Raw genomic sequence first — 25,682 nt, 5'->3', positions numbered from 1 at the left:
CTTTTATTTAAATGAAAAAAGTCGAAAAATCGACTTTTAACTAAATGAAAAAAGTCGAAAAGTCGACTTTTCGTTTCAACTATAGAACCCTACTCAGAAATATACATACAGGGTGGTATTATTTAAAAGAAAAGGTTAATTTGCTAGGGTAGAGCTTTCCTATTCTAAATATGTATTGGCAATTCGCGAAATTAAATGAATCACTTTACATTTGCACATCGTTGGGAAATATTGTAAAATTATTTCCAAAGTGAATCAATGCAAGTTTGTTGTAAAGAATTCATAAGACAGGCTGTTTTGTGAAATGTATATATACATTGGTCTCTGGGTTCAACTTTTTTCATATTTTGTTGACCGTTGTTATTAAACAAATTTTAATTTAGTTTATGTTAATACCACTTACTAATTTCTCTCAGTGTATTTGCTGTTTATCGCCATCGCTGCAATTATAATCATTCTTGAAATGAACCGGAGAGCGATAAAAAAAGTGCAGGCAGACTTTTGATGAATTTTCTTTGTTCATTCTCTTCATTTTCTCTGAACGAGAAAGACGTGTGAACGGTTAAATTTTATTTTTTCGTTTTCTTTAATGCCAATTTAAATCATATAATTATAAAAAGTGCATTATATTAATAAATAAACAAATTCATTGAAAAGTTTGTCAAATTGTTGTGGTATTTCTACGAATAAATTGCTTTTAATATATTTGGATAATTGCTAATTACAAGAATTAAATTTAGAGAAAAAATCTAGCTAGAAGAAAGATAAAAATTCAAGGAAAAATCGATTTAGAATAACGACGTAAAAAAGACAGCGTAAAAGTAACAAGACAAAAAGGAATAAAACAAAAACAATCGAAACAAAAAAAAACAAATTACGTTACGAAGATACTGGTACTTGGGGAAAGAAAAATTGGGTGGAGATTCATTCATTTTGTTTTTTGTGGTGTCAAGATTTCTAATACTGATTAAAGAGTTAAGAGATTAAATATATTTAGAATAACATGGCTGATGTAGAATCTTCAAGTGCTGTCCAACAGCCACCTTCATCCACTACCAGTGGCCATATTATACCCTTATTGGCAGCAGCCGAAATCTTAAATGATAATAATGCTGTTTTACAGCAACAACAGGCTGTAGCTCAATCGGCTACCATATCCTTGGCCACTGGTACAGCCTCTGGTATGGCCTCCGCTTTAATAAGGGCTTCTTCAGCCTCCACTTCGGCTAGTTTGACACAACAACAGAGCCAACAGACATCGAATGACAATAATGGTTCTGGTATATTAATACAACAACCACAACTACCACCACCAACACGCCAACAACAACGGCTGAATGCTAACGAACCACTAGCAAAAAAACAAAAACTCGATCATCCGTCAACATCGTCATCATTGACGGTGCAATCAGCTGCTTATGAGAAACTTGAAAGTCTTTGGGTGGTAGATTGTGTTGTGCGGTGTGTTTGGATTTACCCAAGACCGCTATGTATCAGGTGAGTTGAAAGTTGTTGAATCCGGGGAAGATGTAAGAAAAAAAATTTTAAGAATATTTTTTAGGAAAAGGTTTATGTATTATGAATTTAATAGGTATTAAGAGAAAAAATGGAATGTCTTCATAAAGGTTAACAAAATATTGGTAAACTTTAGGCTTTCAAAGGTATTTTGTATCATGTTTTTAGAATTGTGGTTTCAGTCTGAGTAAATTTTTGGTGGTTTTTGATATTTGTTATGTATTTTGAAAAATGTTTTATTAAATTTTAGGTTGTAATCAATTTAATTACAAAGTGATTGTAAGAATACTGGTTGCATTAATTGATTGGTTCAAACCAGCATATCTTATCATTTAATTACAAATCTTAATTAATTTAACAGTAAAACGTCGACGTCATTAATATCTTTTATGGTATTAAGGAATTTAAAAAGAGTTTCTTTTGGACCGAGGTATATAATAATTATTCTGTCTTTTTCATTTATGTAGGGGTAACCAAATGTGTTTGTTTTTATTATTTCATTTGATTATGTAGGTTGCTTGTGTCTCTCTATATTTTGTTGCGACGTAGATAACAGTTCCATGCCATAGTGTCTAGTGTTTTTTATACAAATTGTCAATAATCTGGTTTATTATTTGTAGAAGTAGTTTTTGCTAATGCAAAGAATAGAAACGTAATTTTATTTTGTTTTCATATTTATAAATTTACAACCCCTAAATAGCCCTTGGTTAGTTAGCAAAAAACAAATAAAATGCGCAGTTTATAATATAATAAATTAATAAAAAATATTAAATATAACTATAAGACTTTGTTTTTAGCTAAATTATTAATAAGATGTCAAACTTTTACATTAAACATTTTGAACAGAAAATTAATGCATTCTTTTAAGAATGGGAAGTATATTTCTAGAAATCCCTTTTTTTATGATTAAGTTCAAGTATTTAATTCAAAATTCTATACATATGTATAAATAATTTGAATATGTATATGTTTGTGATATAAAAAATCGTGGTTTAGTTTAGTTTAGTTTAAAAGGGTTGTATATCAATGTATACATCCACTCGGAGACCCAATGGTCCATTGTGAATCCCTTTAATAAAGAACAAGGAGAAAACAGAAGAAAACAGAAGAAAGGAGAGATGAGAAGAGTGAGATTTTCCCTCCAAAAAGAGAACAGAAAAAAGAAGTGGTCATGGAAGGGAAATCCTTAATTGTCTATTAACTGAAAATCCAAAAAGTTCCCCTAATGAAGCCCATAATGTCGCCTAGGTTACACCCTGCTACATCTCCTAGTTCATCGTGGAATCCTTTACCTAGCCATTTCAGTCTCAGACTCTGTAATCTGGGACAGTGGCATAAAATATGCTCTACTGTCTCCAGTTCTTCTTCGTCCTCACACAACCTGCAAATATCCTGTGTGTTACCGACCCCATTACCCCTAAAGGCTCCAATTGAGCAGTGTCCGGTTATTACCCCTACTAAAATCCTTGTACTCTTCCTGTCCAATCCTAATAGCATTCTGGTTGCTTTTGGATTTAACTTCGGCCATAGTGTCCTAGAAACCCTACAATCCAGTCTACTGTACCAGGATTGGTTGGTGGTTTTTCTGAAATATTCGGAAATTAGCCTATAGTAATGACAAATGGGGGGTTTTACCGAACTGACCCTTCTATCGAGCTCCAGATCCGAGCCCTGTCGGGCCAATTCATCTGCAATCTCATTACCCTGTATGTCACAGTGTCCCGGTACCCAACACAGCCTGAGTGTGTATAACCTGACTAACCCTTCCAGGTCTCTTTTGCAGCTGTTTACCAAGCTAGAATGTAACGTTTTACACTGCAAAGCTTTAAGAGCTGCCTGACTATCAACATAAATCGTCACTTCCGACCCCCTGGTAATGTGTGTCTTAATAATATCCACGGATTTCCATATAGCCAGGATTTCCGCTTGAAAAACGCTACATTCGTCCGGAAGTCTGTAGGACACTCTTATATTGTTGTCTACCAAATAAACCCCGGCACCTGTGCCAGAGTCCATCTTGGATCCGTCAGTGAAAACTGCACACCCCTCAAACAGTACTTCGGATCCTTCCCACTCATCCCTACTAGGAATCACTATTGAGGGTGTTACTCCGAAGTCCAGGGTCGTAACCAAATGATCAGAAATACCCTCCGTACTTCCCTCAATTCCTGTTAGACCTACCTCGTACAGTATTCTAGTGTGGCCTACCCGCTTTGGTCTTACTAGAGCTGATTCAAACAGTCTGAATAAGTTCCTAGCCGCTACACTCTCAACATATTCTCAATTGGGAGCAGATTTAGAATAATATCCAATGCTGCTTGCGGTGTACTGCCCCTGGCACCTGTTATGCCGATAGAAGCACACCTTTGAGCCTTACTGAGTATTAATCTATAGCTGCATTTCCTCATTCCTACCCACCACACAGTACAACCATAGGTAATGATGGGCCTTACTACCGACGTGTAAATCCAATTTACCATGTCTGGTCGCAAACCCCAATTCTTACCAATAGAGTTTCTGCACGTGTAATAGGCATTGAGCCCCTTTTTAAGCCGTTCCTGTATATTCTTCTTCCAAGACAATTTTTGGTCGAGGAAGGTCCCTAGATACTTGGCTCCTTCCGATAATTTCAGTTCAACGCCGTCTAATCTCGGCAAGCTAAAACTCTCAACTTTATATTTCCTAGTGAAAAGTACTAGCTCCGTCTTAGATGGATTCACACCCAACCCATTCCTGTTTGCCCAGGTTGATAGATCACTTAGTGCTGACTGCATGACCTCACTGATTGTCGGGAGAAATTTACCTTTGACCAGTAGCACCACGTCATCCGCATAAGCGACTATCTTCCTACCTTTAGATTCAAAGATCCTTAGGATAGAGTTGACCGCCAGTAACCATAGTAGGGGAGATAACACTCCTCCTTGTGGTGTACCCCTGGTAACTCGTTTGCGAATCCTATCATCCCCTAAGGTTGAGTTGATAATTCTGCTATCAAGCATCGATACTATCCAACTCACTAGGAATCCTGAACTCCGAGTACGACTAACGACTCTCTGATGGCCTCTATTCTAATGTTGTTAAAGGCGCCCTCTATGTCTAAAAACGCGGCTAGAGTATATTCCCTATGCTCTAAACCGTGCTCAATACAACCAACCACCTCATGTAACGCACTCTCAACCGACTTACCCTTTAGGTAGGCATGTTGAGCGTTGCTAATAAGACGGGTATCTATATTGCTCCTGAGATAAAGATCTATCAGACGTTCTAAAGTCTTCAGTATAAAAGACGATAGGCTGATAGGCCTGAAATCCTTAGGTTTCGAGTGGCATGCCCTACCGGCCTTAGGAATAAAGATTACCCTAACCTCTCTCCACCTTCTTGGAAGGTATCCCGTGAGGAGACACCTCTTGAAAATATCAGCTAGAAGTGCCAATGCGTCTTCAGGAATATTACAGAGCATGGCCGGAAAAACACCATCCGGACCCGGTGATTTATATGGGTCAAAAGTGTTCACCGCCCAGCCCAATTTGTCCCTAGTGACTATTTCATCAATATGACCAGATGAATAACTAGAAGCCCCAGGTCCTTGGACCCCCTGACTTAAGTCCCTATCATCTATTAAAAAAAATCGTGGTTTTAAATAACAAAATTGAAAAACAAAATAATTATTTCCAAATAATTTCTGCTGTCATAGTTATTTGATTGTATAACAGTTCTATTTGTTAAAAAAATTTCCCCACTAAAATTAACACTAAAATATTTCAACAACCACATACTTATTAGTATAAGTTTGTAACTCGAGGAAAATTTTAGAATTATTAGAAAAATAGTCATAACATTTTGACTCATGATAATGATAAATTTTCTAATGAAAACTACGTAATAAATTTCACTTCTCTGTTGCTCTTTTTTTTCATTTACCCAGTTTACAGTTTATTTCAAGTATTATTGTAAATCAAGGTATTTATTATTTTACAAAATAGAGAGGAAGTAAATTACGTCGTTGTTTATAGTTTTTTTTTTTGTTCTAAAAAACCTGCTCAGTTCTTATTGCAACTTTTGTAAATACTATATACAATGTATGTACATACATTCATATGTATGTATGTATTGAATGTATATACATATGCATGTTTGTATGTAATATATTCATAAGATTGTATATAGTTTTTTACGTTTATTATATTTCCACTAACATTTTTTTGTATCTACCAGTTTGACTAACAAAGAACATTTTAAAACTTGCTGTTGGCATATACAAAGGTATTGAAAATTCACTTTTTTTTTTTAAATATGACTAAAAAGTTATAATAAAAATTAACTCAAAATAGCTGTAAACATACGACAGACTTTATAAACAAACATATGATTTCTGTATAACTTTTTGTCTTTGTTTTATACCTATTTATTTATCATCATATGCCATCATATTGCATTTGTTTTTATTTGTAAAATTTCCTTTTCTCTCTATCGTTCTACGTTTTAAACGATATAATGTCAGCAAGTATTGAAAAAGTATACTATGTATACCCATGTTCACATACATATCTGAGCAAATATACATGCAATACACCAACGGAAATTTGTTTAAGGGTATTTCGTCTAGTCTATAGTCTAGTCTATAGTCTAGTCTATAGTCTAGTCTATAGTCTAGTCTATAGTCTAGTCTATAGTCTAGTCTATAGTCTAGTCTATAGTCTAGTCTATAGTCTAGTCTATAGTCTAGTCTATAGTCTAGTCTATAGTCTAGTCTATAGTCTAGTCTATAGTCTAGTCTATAGTCTAGTCCAGCGGTTCCCACCGTTTTTTTACTTCGCGGACCCCTTGAGGAATTTATTTAATTTCACGGACCCCCATACATATTTTGATATCTTATTGTTATAAATAACACTGTGATACAAAAGTGAAGAAAAATAAAATGCAGTCGTTCTCATATACCAATTCTATTTCGTTATGGTCCATAGAGTACGAATATATTTTTAGTTTTTCCCTATCACTTCGTTAACTTACTTTTTAAGAGCAAAAGATGCGAAAAAGAGCCATTTTTGAAATTTTAAATTTGAAAAATCATAAGTTTAGTAGTTTTCATCCGATTTTCAAATCCGATATTTTTTTTTAATGATACAAGTGTTGCCTTTTAATCCAAAAAAAGAAATCCAAAATTTATGGTCAAATGTCTGAGTTACGGTCGTTTAAGTAAAAAACTCACACTTTTTTAAAAAATTTTCATTTTCATCATGCTCTACTTTGGCCATGAGGCAGTGAGTTCATCTTTTATTACTTTCCTGAAGAATCACATAAAGAAAGGTTTCTAAAACTTGTTATTTCATAAAAATCTATGAAAAACTGGATGATTTATGACAATTTTTCTAATAGCATGTTCCTCGAATTTTTGGTTTTCTCCATACAAATTAATTTTTGCATAAAAATGTTTATAAACATTTTTTTAAACTTGTTACAAAGAAAACCAGAAACATGAACATTTTTGTATGGAAGAAATATGCTATATTTTTATAAAACTGAGCACAACTCATAACCTTTTTCATCGATTATCATAAATTGACCATCATTGGAAACCCAACTTAATGTGCCTTTTTTCAAATGTAATAAAAGCTAAAGTTACTGCTTCATGGCCAACGTAGAGCAGTATGAAAATTAAAAATTGTTGAAAAAGTGTGAGTTTTTTTTACTTAAATGGCCGTAACCAAGACATTAATCATAAATTTTGGATTTATTTTTTTGGGTTGAAAGACAACACTTGTATCTTTAAAACAAAATATCCAATTTGAAAATCGGTTGCAAACTACCAAACATATATTGTTTTAAAGTTAAAACTTCAAAAATAGCTCTTTTTCACATCTTTTGCTCTTAAAGAGGAACTAAACGAAGTGATCGGGAGAAATTAAAAATATATTCCTACTCTATGGACTATAACGAAATGGAATTGGTATATGAGAACCCCTGCATTTTTTTGCTGTATCACTGTGTAATTGTTCGTCCGAAAATTGTCTTAGTCCTGGTTCATAAACCCTATAAAATATTCCCGTACATTGAGAATATTTAGTATTTCGGAGATGTTTTCAATTGCATGGTTTTAAATATAGAATGACTTCTAACATGATGTTTAATTTTATGATCGTGAGAGCTTTCATGTTCATTTCTCGTCAAGGTAGCGAAAAGGTTTCTTTATCAAGTATTGTCGACATGTGCTTAAAGAGTCATGTTTCTAAATTTTTTTTGCGATTGCATAGGAGTGAGCTGAGTATGTAAGCTAAGTTTTCGGGAAAATATGTGAAAGTTAGACTTCTTCGATGTTGTTGCGGAATGCGTTACCCACATAAAATATGACCTGAACTCTTTGCGAATGTACTGTGAATTTGGATCTTAAATTTGAATTTTAAAATACCTACGAATTATTTTACTGCGTGGTTTTGACTATTTACGCATAACGCTATGAATTTTCTGATGTTGATTTAATAATATTGAACAACAAATTAAGTTAAAATCTGTGTATCACGTCGGAATGGAATATTTATATTTAAAATTAACTAGATTAACACTTTTGCTTACAATTTAAAAAAATATGAAATGTGACCTAACTTCATATTCCGGGATACCAGTATCAGTATTTAATTCTAAGGCAAATCATTATCCGTCTGCTATAAAAACACTTATTTCGATTCATATACATTTATAAAAATTACAAATCACATAATACTTTACTTTATAAAAGTGAAACAATAAATTTGTAGGGCCTAGCTTCATCCTGATAAACGACCGAAACAATAAAATTCAAAGAGTCACCAACAAATCTGGGATTATTGAATAAAAATTGTGTATTTTAGTATTTATGAAAAATTTGGAGATATTTTTAATATTTTCTAACATATAGAGAATATTTTTTATTCATGATTTTTTTCGTTCGTCTTCGCGGACCCCCTAGGATTTTGCTACGGACCACTAGGGGTCCGCGGACCCCCTTTTGGGAACCGTTGGTCTAGTCTATAGTCTAGTCTATAGTCTAGTCTATAGTCTAGTCTATAGTCTAGTCTATAGTCTAGTCTATAGTCTAGTCTATAGTCTAGTCTATAGTCTAGTCTATAGTCTAGTCTATAGTCTAGTCTATAGTCTAGTCTATAGTCTAGTCTATAGTCTAGTCTATAGTCTGGTCTATAGTCTAGTCTATAGTCTGGTCTATAGTCTAGTCTATAGTCTAGTCTATAGTCTAGTCTATAGTCTAGTCTATAGTCTAGTCTATAGTCTTGTCTATAGTCTAGTCTGTAGTCTAGTCTATAGTCTAGTCTATAGTCTAGTCTATAGTCTAGTCTATAGTCTAGTCTATAGTCTAGTCTATAGTCTAGTCTATAGTCTAGTCTATAGTCTAGTCTATAGTCTAGTCTATAATCTAGTCTATAGTCTAGTCTATAGTCTAGTTTATAGTCTAGTCTATAGTCTAGTCTATAGTCTAGTCTATAGTCTAGTCTATAGTCTAGTCTATAGTCTAGTCTATAGTCTAGTCTATAGTCTAGTCTATAGTCTAGTCTATAGTCTAGTCTATAGTCTAGTCTATAGTCTAGTCTATAGTCTAGTCTATAGTCTAGTCTATAGTCTAGTCTATAGTCTAGTCTATAGTCTAGTCTATAGTCTAGTCTATAGTCTAGTCTATAGTCTAGTCTATAGTCTAGTCTATAGTCTAGTCTATAGTCTAGTCTATAGTCTAGTCTATAGTCTAGTCTATAGTCTAGTCTATAGTCTAGTCTATAGTCTAGTCTATAGTCTAGTCTATAGTCTAGTCTATAGTCTAGTCTATCTAGTCTAGTCTATAGTCTAGTCTATAGTCTAGTCTATAGTCTAGTCTATAGTCTAGTCTATAGTCTAGTCTATAGTCTAGTCTATAGTCTAGTCTATAGTCTAGTCTATAGTCTAGTCTATAGTCTAGTCTATAGTCTAGTCTATAGTCTAGTCTATAGTCTAGTCTATAGTCTAGTCTATAGTCTAGTCTATAGTCTAGTCTATAGTCTAGTCTATAGTCTAGTCTATAGTCTAGCCTATAGTCTAGTCTATAGTCTAGTCTATAGTCTAGTCTATAGTCTAGTCTATAGTCTAGTCTATAGTCTAGTCTATAGTCTAGTCTATAGTCTAGTCTATAGTCTAGTCTATAGTCTAGTCTATAGTCTAGTCTATAGTCTAGTCTATAGTCTAGTTTATAGACCAGTCTTTAGTCTAGCCTATAGTCTAAAGTCTTGTCCATAATTAAGTCTATATCCTAGTCTATAGTCTAGTTTATAGTCTAGCCAATAATCTGCAGTCCAGTCTATACTCCAATCTATATGTTCAGTCTACAACATACTATTTTACCCATAAGGAAAATTATCGGATACGGAATAATAAAATTGTACCATATTCGCCCATAATTAAATTCACCCAAGTGTTAGCACGTACCCAAGAATACATCTAAGTATCTGTGTGTACGTTTGTATAAATACGAGTGGGCTATCATCATATATTTTTGTTTTTGTTTATATTTTTATTATTCTCCCCATATTCGTGAAAAGTTTTGTTTTGAACAAGTTTATGCTTTAGTTTCTATATTCATCAGATATTCTGTTATGTTTACATTTTTCTGTTATTGCTGCTATATCTCTAGTTTAACAGATACATTTATATCCACATACAATATAAACGGCTGGCGATATTATAAAACATATGTGTTTGTAATGATGATGGTGGTGGTGTTATATTATCAGCACATGCGTATTGTCTTTTTCATTTATTTATTTATTTCTTTAACAACTATAAAATGCAACAACACCATTCTTATTGAAATAATAATACAATATATCTGTATCTATAAGTCAATATCATAATGTTATCAACACACTATTGCCTTCCTTCGTCGTCATACTTACATATGTATGTATGTTCATATATGATTTTAAATGCAGTTTTTCTTATTGTGTTGTCATTACTGGGTTGGGTTCTTATATATACTCCAACATATACATACACTCTTGTTAATACGTATTTTTTTTTTAATATCTATGTGTTTAAACACCATTAACTGCGTGTAGGGGGGATTTATAATCATGACAACTGGATGAAAGAAAGAAAAAAAAAGGTCAGCTGTTTTGTTGAGAATAATCTGTGTTGTGTCTGTTGTTTTTATGCCTTGACAACTTTTACTTTAAATCCAGTTGTTGTATTTCAATGATGCCAGGTGAATTTTCAGTTCTAGATCCTATAGTTATGAAAATAATTTCATATTTTAGGTCTTTTATAGGGTGGTAATGGTCACCTAATTATTCATTCACCCCCTTTTTAGCAAATTTATATGAAGGGATGTTGAACTTTAGTTAACTATAACAATTAATTTCTATATTTTTTAAAGATTAGGGCACATTTATGTTTATTTTTAGCATATAGGTACATACATATGTTCATAGTTTTAGATGACATTTGTAAGGATAAATATCTTGAAAACATATAGTTATGATCATAAATAGATCAATGACCTTTTAGTGAAGACAGGATAATAAAGTATTAGATGATCTCTAGATTGCTATTTAAAATAGATGATGTCATCCTAATGTGTATAAAATAAATAAAAGATAACACAGGCCAACAAATTAAAAAAGAAACAAAACCCAGAGGCCAAAGTATATTTTTCTAAAGGATTGAGCAGCGCTGAAGAAGAAAGAAAATATAACAGAGTTTAAATCTTTATTTTAAAGTCGACTGATTGGACTTTCAGGTGACATAACAAATTTTACAATTAAAAATATCTTCGCGCTGTCAAAGCATCTCAAAAATGACACCAATTTGGGATTTTCAAACTTAATGACACGATATCTAGAAAAACTGATGTGATAGATCAGATTCGGATTATATTGTGCTTAATTTAAAAAGTTTATAAAACATTTATTATTATTAAACCCCATGATTTCGAGTTTTTCGAAAATTATTCTTATTTTTGAATTCATAATTGTAAATTTTAAAATATATAAGAAAATCAAATAAATATTTTTTATGAAAGCCTAAATAAAACGTTCCCCCTGTTAGTTGCTGTTGTTGTGCTTTAAAGTTCATATTTAAAATTTATAAACAAAACGACCAATGCAGGGAATTTAAAAATAAGAATAATTAATTGCCTTAAAAGTCTGTGCTATTATTAATGCCTTATAACAGTTCCTTTGTCTTTAATTCCAATAAAAGTTTAGTTCATCTCTTTAATAAACAAAAAAAAAAAAAATGTAATGAAAGTTTCCTTTTTTCTCAGATTATTCTTTTGTTATGAATTTTCTAAATAGATAGACGACAGGTTCTTTTATTAGACTTGTTGTATTTTTTTTTAAACCATAGATAAAACTTAAAACTTGTTTTTCTTGTTCATTTTTACAGCGTAGTTTACAAATTTGTTTACTTTTTTCTCCACAGTATGTTGTGGCACTTACTCGTATTATTCTTATGTTGTATCATTTGTATATCAGCTGTGTTTATGTATACAAACAAAAACAAGAATTTGTTAGGTTGTCTGTTTGTCAGGTCGGTCATAAACTGTTGTTTTGTTATTGTTGTTGCATTGTATACATATAAATGTTTGGAATATACATATGCGTTGTATTTTCTTTTTCCTATAGTTTGTCTTTATTCCTTTCATAAATTACATTTCTTTTCTAAATTATTTATTTTCATTTATTACTTTTACCGAAAGTAGAGTTCATTAAACTATGAACTCTAAGAAATTGAAATATCTAAACTTCAAAAATTGCGTAATATTTTTATACAACAAATTTCGTGGCAAAAATTTTAGATACAAGGTTTTTAGAAATAGAAATTAATGGTGTTTAAGAGAGAATATCTCAACAAATCTTCAGAAAGGGTATAATTCCCCTGACATGGAAAATTTACATTTTGAACTATAGACTAGATTATGACGAGACTATAGACTAAGACTTAAGACTAGACTTATAGACTATACTATATAAGACTTAGACTATAGACTAGACTATAGACTAAGGACTATAGACTAGACTATAGACTAGACTAATAGACTGGACTATAGACTAGACTATAGACTAGACTATAGACTGAGACTATAGACTAGATTAGACTAGACTATTAGACTAGACTATAGACCTAGACTATAGACATAACTGATTAGACTAGACTATAGACTAGGACGATAGACGAGACTATAGACGACGATATAGACTAGACTTAGCTAGATATAAGACTAGACTTATACTAGTAATAGACTATAGACTAAGAACTATAGACTAGGACTATAGACTAGACTATATGACTAGACTATAGACTACTATAGAACTAAGACTATAACTAGACTATAGACTAGACTTATAGACTAGACTATAGACTAGACTATAGAACCTAGACCTATAGACTAGACTATAGACTAGACTATAGACTAGAACTATAGACTAGACTATAGACTAGACTATAGACTAATACTATAGAACTAGACTATAAGACTAACTAATAGACTAGACTATAGACTAGACATAGACTATAGACTAGACTTAACTAAAGCTAGAGACCTATAGACTATAGACTACTATAGACTAGACTATAGACCTAGACTATAGACTAGACTATAGACTAGACGATAGACTAGACTATAGACTAACTTATAGAACTAGACATAGACCTATACTATAGACTAGACTATAGACTAGACTATAGACTAGACTATAGACTAGACTATAGACTAGACTATAGACTAGACTATAGACTAGACTATAGACTAGACTATAGACTAGACTATAGACTAGACTATAGACTAGACTATAGACTAGACTATAGACTAGACTATAGACTAGACTATAGACTAGACTATAGACTAGACTATAGACTAGACTATAGACTAGACTATAGACTAGACTATAGACTAGACTATAGACTAGACTATAGACTAGACTATAGAGACTATAGACTAGACTATAGACTAGACTATAGACTAGACTATAGACTAGACTATAGACTAGACTATAGACTAGACTATAGACTAGACTATAGACTAGACTATAGACTAGACTATAGACTAGACTATAGACTAGACTATAGACTAGACTATAGACTAGACTATAGACTAGACTATAGACTAGACTATAGACTAGACTATAGACTAGACTATAGACTAGACTATAGAGTAGACTATAGACTAGACTATAGACTAGACTATAGACTAGACTATAGACTAGACTATAGACTAGACCATAGACTAGACTATAGACTAGACTATAGACTAGACTATAGACTAGACTATAGACTAGACTATAGACTAGACTATAGACTAGACTATAGACTAGACTATAGACTAGACCATAGACTAGACTATAGACTAGACTATAGACTAGACTATAGACTAGACTGTAGACTAGACTATAGACTAGACTATAGACTAGACTTTAGACTAGACTATAGACTAGACTATAGACTAGACTATAGACTAGACTATAGACTAGACTATAGACTAGACTATAGACTAGACTATAGACTAGACTATAGACTAGACTATAGACTAGACTATAGACTAGACTATAGACTAGACTAGACTAGACTATAGACTAGACTATAGACTAGACTATAGACTAGACTATAGACTAGACTATAGACTAGACTATAGGCTAGACTATAGACTAGACTATAGACTAGACTATAGACTAGACTATAGACTAGACTATAGACTAGACTATAGACTAGACTATAGACTAGACTATAGACTAGACTATACTAGACTATAGACTAGACTATAGACTAGACTATAGACTAGACTATAGACTAGACTATAGACTAGACTATAGACTAGACTATAGACTAGACTATAGACTAGACTATAGACTAGACTATAGACTAGACTATAGACTAGACTATAGACTAGACTATAGACTAGACTATAGACTAGACTATAGACTAGACTATAGACTAGACTATAGACTAGACTATAGACTAGACTATAGACTAGACTATAGACTAGACTATAGACTAGACTATAGACTAGACTATAGACTAGACTATAGACTAGACTATAGACTAGACTATAGACTAGACTATAGACTAGACTATAGACTAGACTATAGACTAGACTATAGACTAGACTATAGACTAGACTATAGACTAGACTATAGACTAGACTATAGACTAGACTATAGACTAGACTGTAGACTAGGACTATAGACTAGGACTAGGACTAGACTATAGACTAGATATAGACTAGACTATAGACTAGACTATAGACTAGACTAGACTAGACTAGACTAATAGACCTAGACTATAGACTAGACTATAGACTAGCCTATAGACTGAGACTATAGACTAGACTATAGACTAGACTATAGACTAGACTATAGACTAGACTATAGACTAGGACTATAGACTAGACTATAGACTAGACTATGACTACGAATATAAGACCTAGACTATAGGACTCAGACTATAGACTAGACTATAGACTAGACTGATAGATAGACTAGACATAGGACTAGACTATAGACTAGACTATAGACTAGGACTATAGACTAGACTATAGACTAGACTGATAGACTAGACTATAGACTAGACTATAGACTAGACTATAGGACTAGACTATAGACTAGACTATAGACTAGAACATAGACTAGACCTAGTAGACTAGACTATAGGACTAGACTATAGACTAGACTAGACTAGGACTATAGACTAGACTATAGGACTAGACTAGACTAGACTAGACTCGACTTAGAACTAGACTTATAGACTAGATCTATAGACTAGACTATAGACTAGGACTATATACTAGGACTATCGACCTAGACTATAGACTAGACTATAGACTAGACTATAGGACTAGACTATATGACTCGACTATAGACTAGGACTATAGACTAGACTATAGACTAGACTATAGACTAGACTATAGACTAGACTATAGACTAGACTATAGACTATAGCTAACTATCGACTAGACTATAGACTAGACTATAGACTAGAGCTATAGACTAGACTATAGACTCAGACTATAGATAGACTACTAGACTAGACTATAGACTAGACTATAGACTAGACTATAGACTAGACTATAGACTAGACTATAGACTAGACTATAGACTAGACTATAGACTAGACTATAGACTAGACTATAGACTAGACTATAGACTAGACTATAGACTAGACTATAGACTAGACTAAGACTAGACTATAGACTAGACTATAGACTAGACTATAGACTAGACTATAGACTAGACTATAGACTAGACTATAGACTAGACTATAGACTAGACTATAGACTAGACTATAGACTAGACTATAGACTAGACTATAGACTAGACTATAGACTAGACTATAGACTAGACTATAGACTAGACTATAGACTAGACTATAGACTAGACTATAGACTAGACTATAGACTAGACTATAGACTAGACTAGTAGACTAGACTATAGACTAGACTATAGACTAGACTATAGACTAGACTATAGACTAGACTATAGACTAGACTATAGACTAGACTATAGTACTAGACCTATAGACTAGACTATAGACTAGACTATAGACTAGACTATAGACTAGACTATACTAGACTAGACTATACTAGGACTATAGACTAGACTATAGACTAGACTATAGACTAGACTATAGACTAGACTATAGACTAGACTATAGACTAGACTATAGACTAGACTATAGACTAGACTATAGCCTAGACTATAGACTAGACTATAGACTAGACTATAGACTAGACTATAGACTAGACTATAGACTAGACTACTAGACTAGACTAGATAGACTAGACTATAGACTAGACTGTAGACTAGACTGTGGACTAGACTGTAGACTAGACTATAGACTAGACTGTAGACTAGACTGATAGACTAGACTAGTAGACTAGACTATAGACTAGACTATAGACTAGACTATAGACTAGACTATAGACTAGACTATAGCTATGACTAGACTATAGACTAGACTATAGACTAGACTATAGACTAGACTATAGAATAAGCTCTAAATTCAACTTATTTTCTAAATTAAAATATTATTATTTGACTTTACTATTAACAGAATTTTTCAACAAATTGTAGAGATTTCCTATCCCTCCTATTATTAGCTCGGACAGTATGTTTATGAATAAGGGTCGGTGAATGACATTACAAATTGTCAAGACTGCTGATAACATGATTGGTCAATTTAATGCGCAAAATATCGAACAATACCCTAGTGGACTGGACAAAGCGTAAGCTAAATAGCTAATTTTATTACATTCTTATTAAAATTATAAATGCAATAAACTTATCATCAATGTGAATTTTATAAACAATGTGATAAATTCTCAATAAATTGTATATAACAAAATAATACAAAAATATGAAAAACCAAAGACTTTTTCCGAGAAATATAGAAATAATAAATATTTTAATTATATATCTACTATTTCTACAATTCCTATTGCATTTCACAATAACAAGAAATTCTTAAAAATACGAAAACTGTATGTACTTATTCTATACATACAGACACATATAGACAATTTTATATACAAATGTACATCTACAATTGCATATGATTGTCACGGTCATTAAGCCGCCTCGAAAATAATACATAATTACAACAACAAAATATAAAAAATATATACTAAAATAGCAAAAAGAACAACTGTTCAACATTGTTGTTTTATGCATAAATTCATAACACTAATGTTCTATAATTGTCTAGGTACATGTAGAAAAAATAATACTAAAAAAACATTTTCAATAGTAGACAATATACTTGTTAGTGTAGTTTTGGTTCCAATTCATTTAAAGGGCACGTTTTATATACACTATAAGAGATAGTTCAATAGGCCTACAATTGTTATTTAATTTTAAAACGTGATTTTTCTTAGATTTTATTTACACAAAGATACTAGAAATACTTATATTAATACGTTTTCAGGGCTACATACTTATTGCTAATTAGTTTTAGTTTTTTCGCCATAACTAAAAATATCTTAATGTTAATTAGATACAAAAGAAAATTCCTTGGATTGCAAGTCTTTTGTTTATTCTATGTTTATACTTTTTTGGCGTCTGCAGGTAATTTGTGTAATATTATATTTTTAAACACTGTGATTATTTTTTTTCTAGCTACGCAAAAATGTTATCTTTAAATCCAGTAAATGTTCTTTTTTCTTTTGTTTTCTTTGCTATTTTTGGTTATTTTAAGCAAAATTGTTTGCATATTTAATTCTTTATTTATAATAGAAACACCCATTTTAATAGCGCTTTCACAAGCTAATCAGCTAATCATTGTTGAAAGTTTTAAGTAAAATTAATGCTCTTAGAGCATTGGCATGTCATACGGTATATTCGCGTCTGGTTTTGGATTGTAGAAATGCTCTTAGAGACATTATGAGACTGTTCACTATTAGACTGTGTTGGGTGCTGTGCGTGATAATGAGCCTTTGACATAGATGATAGGGATAGAGCACTTAAACCTCTCATTCTCAGTCACTATTATATATTGGTTTTCGAGAGAATCCGTGATATCATTAATCAGTCCTGGAATAGTAGAATGGATTGCAAAATATCAAAGGCCTTAGCGTCAACACTTGATGTGAGGGCTAACAAAAGCTACTTATAGAACTGGATATGAGCAATCTACGGATTGTGACAGGGATTTTAACGGGGTATTGTTCAATTAGATAACAGAATAAGCGAAGAATAAGCAACATTTCGCTTATTCTAGAATACAGAATTTTACGTTAAAATGGCTGGAAAATAGGTTCCATGATTAACTGGGAGAAATTACGGGATTCAATTATCGCGGATTTCTTCGGATTTCTAGTAAAGTTTCGAATTTTTAAGTAAAATTTAGAATTTTTAAGTAAAATTTCGAATTTCTAGTGATTTTTTGAATTTGTAGTGAAATTTCGAATTTCTAATGAAATTTCGAATTTCTAGTGAAACTTCGAATTTCTAGAGAGATTTCGAAATTCTAATAAAATTTTAAATTTCTAGTGAACTTTCGAATTTCTAATGAAATTTCGAATTTCTAATGAAATTTCGAATTTCTAATGAAATTTCGAATTTCTAATGAAACTTCGAATTTCTAGTAACATTTCGAATTTCCAGCGAAATTTGGAATTTAAAGCGAAATTTCGAACTTCTAGTAAAATTTCGAATTTTTGACTAAATTTCGAATTTCTAATGAAATTTCGAATTTCTAATAAAATTTCGAATTTCTAGTTAAATTTCAAATTTCTAGTGACATATCGAGTTTCTAGCAAAATTTAAAATTTTTAGTGAAATTTTGATTTTCTAGTGAAATTTTGAATTACTAGTGAATATTTCGAATTTCAGTGAAATTTCGAGTTTCTAGTGAAATTTTGAATTTCTAGTGAAATTTTGAATTTCTAGTGAAATTTTGAATTTCTAGTGAAATTTACGATTTCTGCTAAATTTTCGAATTTCTGGTGAAATTTTCAATTTTAAGATAAATTTTGAATTTTATTGAAAATTTCAATTTTTAATGAAATTTCGATATTAAAGTGAAACTCTAAATAAAACTTTGATTTCCAACGTCTGGTAAAACCTTCGAATTTTTAATGATATTTCCAATTTCTAGTGAAATTTCCAATATTAAGATAAATTTTGAATTTTATTGAAAATTTAAATTTTTAATGAAATTTCGATATTAAAGTGAAACTCTAAATAAAATTTTGATTTCCAACGTCTGGTAAAACCTTCGAATTTTTAATGATATTTCCAATTTCTAGTGAAATAGCGAAGTTATGAAAATTTTGAATTTCTTGTGAAATAAGGATTTTATAGTTCGGAATAATCATTGTTGATTGATTTGAAAATTTTACAGATTAATCAAAAATATTTGATTTAACCTCATAATAAATAAAACTACGAAAGGCCTGCAATAATTCGGCACTGTCGAACTTATAAATTTTAATTTCTTTTAGTTTTATTTAAAATTAATTAAAAAAACTAATACAAAAAGGATTACAAAATACAGAAAAATTATAATAAAAAAAATTATAAAATAAAGTAAATTGGAAAATATTATTTGGCACTGATTTTACAAAAAGAATCTTAACTTATGCAAATTTACTAAAAGTTAAACAGGAAATACATAATTTAAATATTATTAACAGCAAAATAAACATCGACAATAATTAAAAAACAAATGTAAATAATAGCAGAATTATATAATTAAAAAAAAAAAGAAAATAAACACACTGCATTATTTACTAAAAGTAACTGTAATTGTTATTCTATATAAAAAAAAAAATAAATTGGTAATTTAAAAAAATACTATTAAATTATTTTATATACAACTAAATAAATAATAAATAGCAAAAGCAATTTATTTTCAAATATGTAATTCGTTTTGCAAATCAAACATAGAAATGCCTCTAAATACAATTAAAAAAAATATATATGTTAGTAGTTATAAGAATTTATTTAATTTTTAAATTTTTATTCATAGCGCAAATGCATATAATATTATTATTAAAGAAAATTTTAAATTAATAGTAACATTACATTAGCTTTATATAATATTTAAAATGTATTTTTATTATTGAGTATTTTAAAATAATTTTGTTTAAAAAAACCCACAAAACCACCAAGTAATTTTTCAATAAAGTTTTCTATTAAAAAAAATAAAAATAAAACTTAAAAATTTGCGTCTGTTTTTTTATTTTCACTTAAAAATTGGTTGAGAACATACATATTGCAAAAAATGTTTCATTATCATCTCACAGCTCACTTAAGTTCATAACATATCACAACAAAATCTTCCTAAAGCTCAATATTTTTCCTAACAAATAAAAATCCTTCTAAAGTCCTTTTTCACCTAAACCTTCAATTCTAAACGCTGTTATAAAAAAACTATTAATTCATAAAAACTAATTTTGTTTTTTTTTATTTTTTTCTTCTCTTTCATTTACAGGTGTTAAAAATAAAAGAAAAACTTTATTATATAAAATTTCTATATGATTTTTTTCTACAAAAAATTAAAAATAATTTAACAATTAATATTTTTTTATATTTCTTTTATTTGTTTCTAGTGTCAAATGGGTCATTTAATGTGTGCTGCCTGTTTTACACATTTATTAGCTGATGGACGGTAAAAATTAAAAACGTTTATTTAATTTAAAAAAAAACACAAATTTATTTCATTTAAAATGTTTTTGATTTTTAATTTTGTGTTTTGTTTTAGCTTACGTGATCAAATTGCCACTTGTCCCAATTGTCGTGTGGAAATTTCTAAAAGTACTGCTTCTCGCAATTTGGCCGTTGAAAAAGCGGCTTCCGAACTGCCTAGTGAATGTCAGGTTAGTAAGAAGTTCTGTTTAAATAAAGACTTTATTTTTAATGTTATTTTTGTGTTTTTGTTTTCGCTTTAGTTTTGCAACAAAGAATTTCCTTATAAATCTTTAGATCGTCATGAACAACACGAGTGTCAAGATCGACCCACTAAATGTAAATATTCCAGAATTGGTTGTCAATGGCGTGGACCAAATCATGAAAGTAAGTTACTTAAAATTTCACTTTTCTTTTCAGTAATTTTTAGAATTTTAGTTAAATTTCCAATTTTTAGTAAATCTTTGAATTATTATTGAAATTTCAAATTTTAGTGAATTTTTTAGTGAAATTTCTAGTGATACTTCAAATTCCTAGTGAAATTTCAAATTTCTAGTGAATTTTAAATTTATAGAGTGAAATTTTGAGTTTTTAGTGAAATTTCGAATTTCTAGCGATATTTCGAATTTCTAGTGAAATTTCCAGTTATCATAGTAACATTTCGAATTCCTACTGCAATTTCAAAATCATAACGAAATATCGAATTTCTGTTGTTTTAAATGGTGAAATTTCAATTTCCTAATTGAGTTTCGAAATTCTTGAGAAAAATTGGAATTTTTAGTGAAATTTCTAATGTAATTTTGTAAATTTTGAATTTCAGATGAAATTTGGAATTTCTAGTGAAATTTGGAATTTCTAGTGAAATTTGGAATTTCTAGTGAAATTTGGAATTTCTAGTGAAATTTGGAATTTCTAGTGAAATTATGAATTTCTAGTAAAATTTCGAATTTTAGTGAAATTAGGAAGTTCTAGTGAAATTTTGAATTTCTATTGAAATTTTGAATTTCTATTGAAATTTTGATTTTCTAGTGAAATTTTGAATTTCTAGTGAAATTTTGAATTTCAGGTGAAATTTTGAATTTCTAATGAAATTTTGAATTTCTATTGAAATTTTGAATTTCTAGTGAAATTTACAATTTCTAGTGAAATTTACAATTTCTATTGAAATTTTGAATTTCTAGTGAAATTTACAATTTCTAGTGAAATTTACAATTTCTAGTGAAATTTTGAATTTCTAGTGAAATTGAATTGAATTGAATTTCAAGTAAAATTTTGAATTTCTAGTGAAATTTTGAATTTTTAGTGAAATTTAAAATTTTAAGTGAAATTTCAAAATCATAGTGATATTTTGAATATCTGGTATATTCGAATGGTGAAATTTTAAATTCCTCATAAAGTTTTGAAATTTTAGTGGAAAATTCGATTTGTTGGCGAAATTTCCAATTTCTAGAGAAATTTTCAATCACTTGAAATTTGTAAAGAAATTTTCAATTTTTGAAATTTCGAATGTCTGGTGAAATTTCAAATTATTGTTAAAATTTCGAATTTTTAGTTAAAAAATTAAAATTTAGTGAAATTTGCAATTTTCTGTTTTCCAAAAAAAATTTAATTTCTAATAAAATTTCAATCTTTCAGTGAAACTTTTTTCAATGAGGTTTCAAATTTCTAGTAAAATTTCAAATTTCTAGTTAAAAAGTCAAAATTTAGTGAAATTTGAAATTTCAAGTAAAATTTTCTATTTTTAGTGAAATTTCAAACTTATAGTGAAATTTTAAGTTTAGAATTTTTAGTAAAATGCGATTTTCTAGTGAAATGTTGAATTTTTTTCAGCGAATTTTTTAATAAAATTTCGAATTTCTAATGAGAATTGAAATTTCTAATAAAACGCCAGAAATATTTTAGTACAGTTTTCAAATACTGAGAAAAATTTCGAAATTATGAATTCCTAATGAAAAATGAATTATTTTTTTCTATAATTTTCTAGCTACTGAACATGAACGCAGCTGTTTGCATCCCACCAAATCGGGCTATGAAGTAATGGCCGCTTTAGAGGCTCACGATGCTAAAATCAAAGAAGAAAAGAAAATGTTCAATACCCTTATTGATCTCTTGAGCTATGAAAAAATTATCTTTAATGGTATGTTTTAAATTATTCATATTAAATCAATAATAATTTAAATTTTTTGCTAATTAAAGATTTACAAATGAAACCCTATCGTACCGATGAATATGTTCATAAATTATTCTATGAAACTGCTAGATTTTCAGCATTTAATCATCAATGGGTAGTTAAGGCTAGAATAAATAATAGTCAACGTGATCCACATCAATCGAATGATAGAACTATTACCTATCAGGTAATTTATTTTACTTTAAAAATTTTGTTATTATAATATATTAAATTATTATTGTAATGTCATATTTCTTTTGTCTACTTTAGCTTATCTTAAAAACTAAAACTAGTACTCCCATGAGTATACATTTCTTTGCTTTGAAAGGACCTTTCTCTGATATGAAAGTTGGTACACAAATTTATAAACATGATTTTACAGAACAAGTAAGTTTTTTGCTTTTATAAAATTTATGATTTATTTAAGAATTTAAAATTGAATTTTTTTATTTAACAGAGTACCGAAAGTGATTATTATACTTTACCCTTACCGGATAGCAATGAATGCAATCGTTTATTGTCTAATAAAGGCATTAATTTCCGGTAAGTATTTTAAACAAATTATCTTTTATTTTTAACCCCCCATATTCATAAACAACATTTTATTTTATAAAAGGTTTATAAAACAAAATTTCCATAAAAAAAATTTGATTTATAAAATAAAATTTAGTTTATGAATAAGACCTTTAAGGTCGGTTTAACAAAGTTTTATAAAGTGTAATACATTTTTAAAACTTGTGCAATGTCTGTGTAATTGATTTAATAATTTTTTTGTTTCTTTTGTTTTCTTTTACAGTCTCTTGATGTTTTTGCTTAATAAATAAATAAATCTTTAATATAATTCTTAGATTAGTTTAATTTTATTAACTTTAAGCATTCTTCGTTTTCTTTTATTTTATAATACAAAAAAAATATTTTGTTGTCTTCTAATGTTAACTATAAAAAAAATAAATATTGAGAAAAAACAATAACAAAACTGATAAAAAAAGAACATTCAAAAACACGGCACTAGTTATAAAAAAAGCTTTCCAAACTTTGATTTCTTTAAAATCAGTTTGAGATATAAAAAAATAGAAAATTTTTAATTTTATTAATCGATCTACTCGCTCGTAATCGAATACTCACAAATCTAGGGATTCTGCAGCTGTTTTCTTCTGCTCATGAGTGAATTACCGCAGACATCGAGTAAAATTGATTGTAATTTTTCATATCTACATGATGCTATTGTTTTGGAACAAGAAATCTACTATATTTTAGCTTAATTTCGATATCGAAAGATTATTCGATCTCGTATTAGTTAATACGAACCCTGGGGCCAAATTACGGCATACGATATCGATCGAAATCTCCATTTAGATTCTATTGAAATTTCGATCGATATCGTATGCCATAATTTGGGCTCTGCTTTTCGTCAGTTTCTCGATGTAGAAAAGAATCTTTTACAAAAAAGGTTGTTAGTGAAACTTTTAATAGAACTCGAGAATCGAGTTACAGAGTAACCCTCCCTAATAATTTCATTTTCGATTGGAATAGAATCCTGCTACAGGTGTGATATTAGGTTTGTTTGTTAATGAATGCTATTTATAAATGGTTGAAATTGATTTTGTTTGATTCCTTCATACCTTTTTATAATAAATTCTGGAAAAAGTTTAAATTTTGCAAAAAAACCTTTTTTGTTCGCTTTCGAAACGTATTTACCCAATAACTCATAGGACCGAGTGACCACATAAGTAAACGAAACAGTTTTCGTACATAAAATAAATGTCGATATTGAAAATAAATAGATTTCATTATTTGGGAAAGAAAAATTCAATAAATTTTATTTGATCAGGAATGTGTTAATTCGGCCCCTGTTTTCAAATGTGTAAAAGAACTTCAGTTAAGAAAAATCTTAAGAATTTTTTAATGTTAAGAGGATTTTTACCAAAAACTCTTTTTTTAAACATCTTTGGTTTCATGAAGTCAATTTTGTGTTGCTATTTAAGAATTAATATCGTTTAAAAATTTAAATTTTTGAGGTTAGGTTTTCATAGCTGATTACGTTCGAAGTTTTTTTTCCAACCTTTATAAAGCTGTTAAAATAATCATGAGGCTTTTTATAGATTTGAGATTTCTATGAACTTAAGTTTGTACCTTTTTTTTAATATTTCTAATACATACTTATAACTAGTGGCCGTTATTTTAAAATGAATTTTTTGTTTAAAATTTTGCGCGAATTCTATGACTTATATTTCAAATTTTATTTAAAAAATACTATAAATTTATGTATAATCTTAACTAAAATACATAATTATTAAATAAGTGTTTATAATGAAGTTAAAATACATACATATAACATATACATACATATATTTTAATACCTACAAATACATAATATATAATTTTTTTGTATATTTTAATATATTCATAATAATAATAATAATAATAATTTGTTACTTTTTACAAAATGCAATATTAATTTTCTTTAAATATCATGACTAGTTTTTACTATTTAAAGACAATTTCTTTTAGAAAACATATGTACATATTGCTAATAAAGAACTTAATACTTTGTGAAGAAATTATAAAGAACGATATTAAAAACAAAAACCTTTTGAGATTTACTTGTAATTTATGTAAAACTATTAACCATAACATAAAACAAATTTAAATAAAAACCAACAAAAAAAATTGTAATAAAATTTTATCAATATAACAAAAGTATATAGATCTCAAACATATTAAAAAAAAATAACATAAATAAGCTCTTACCAAATATTTTAATTAATTTTTTAAACTCTAAAGTAAAAAAAAATGCAAAACTAATTAAAACTATTTCACTGTAAGAATAACTTAACACCAAAATATATATTTTTAATTTCAAATCT

At 29.5% G+C, this 25,682-nt stretch overlaps 1 protein-coding gene across 1 annotated transcript; it reads left to right on the top strand.

Annotated features, from left to right (window-relative positions):
• Positions 1 to 521: 521 nt before the first annotated feature.
• LOC119602851 (cysteine and histidine-rich protein 1 homolog) lies at positions 522 to 23,741 on the top strand. Its single transcript, XM_037954624.1, is given in 10 exon segments — positions 522 to 1,433; positions 1,436 to 1,497; positions 20,570 to 20,628; positions 20,722 to 20,836; positions 20,909 to 21,032; positions 22,630 to 22,782; positions 22,842 to 23,002; positions 23,086 to 23,202; positions 23,273 to 23,358; positions 23,612 to 23,741. Coding segments are annotated over 10 exon segments (1,335 nt in total). The 5' UTR covers positions 522 to 1,003; the 3' UTR covers positions 23,640 to 23,741.
• Positions 23,742 to 25,682: the final 1,941 nt, after the last annotated feature.

Source organism: Lucilia sericata, unplaced genomic scaffold, assembly GCF_015586225.1.
Source record: "Lucilia sericata isolate MDLA Ls3-8-SP2 unplaced genomic scaffold, ASM1558622v1 Contig000256F_arrow, whole genome shotgun sequence".
Lineage (NCBI taxonomy): Eukaryota > Metazoa > Arthropoda > Insecta > Diptera > Calliphoridae > Lucilia > Lucilia sericata.
Note: the sequence above shows the minus strand (reverse complement) of the source record. Positions and strands in the feature narration are given on the sequence as shown.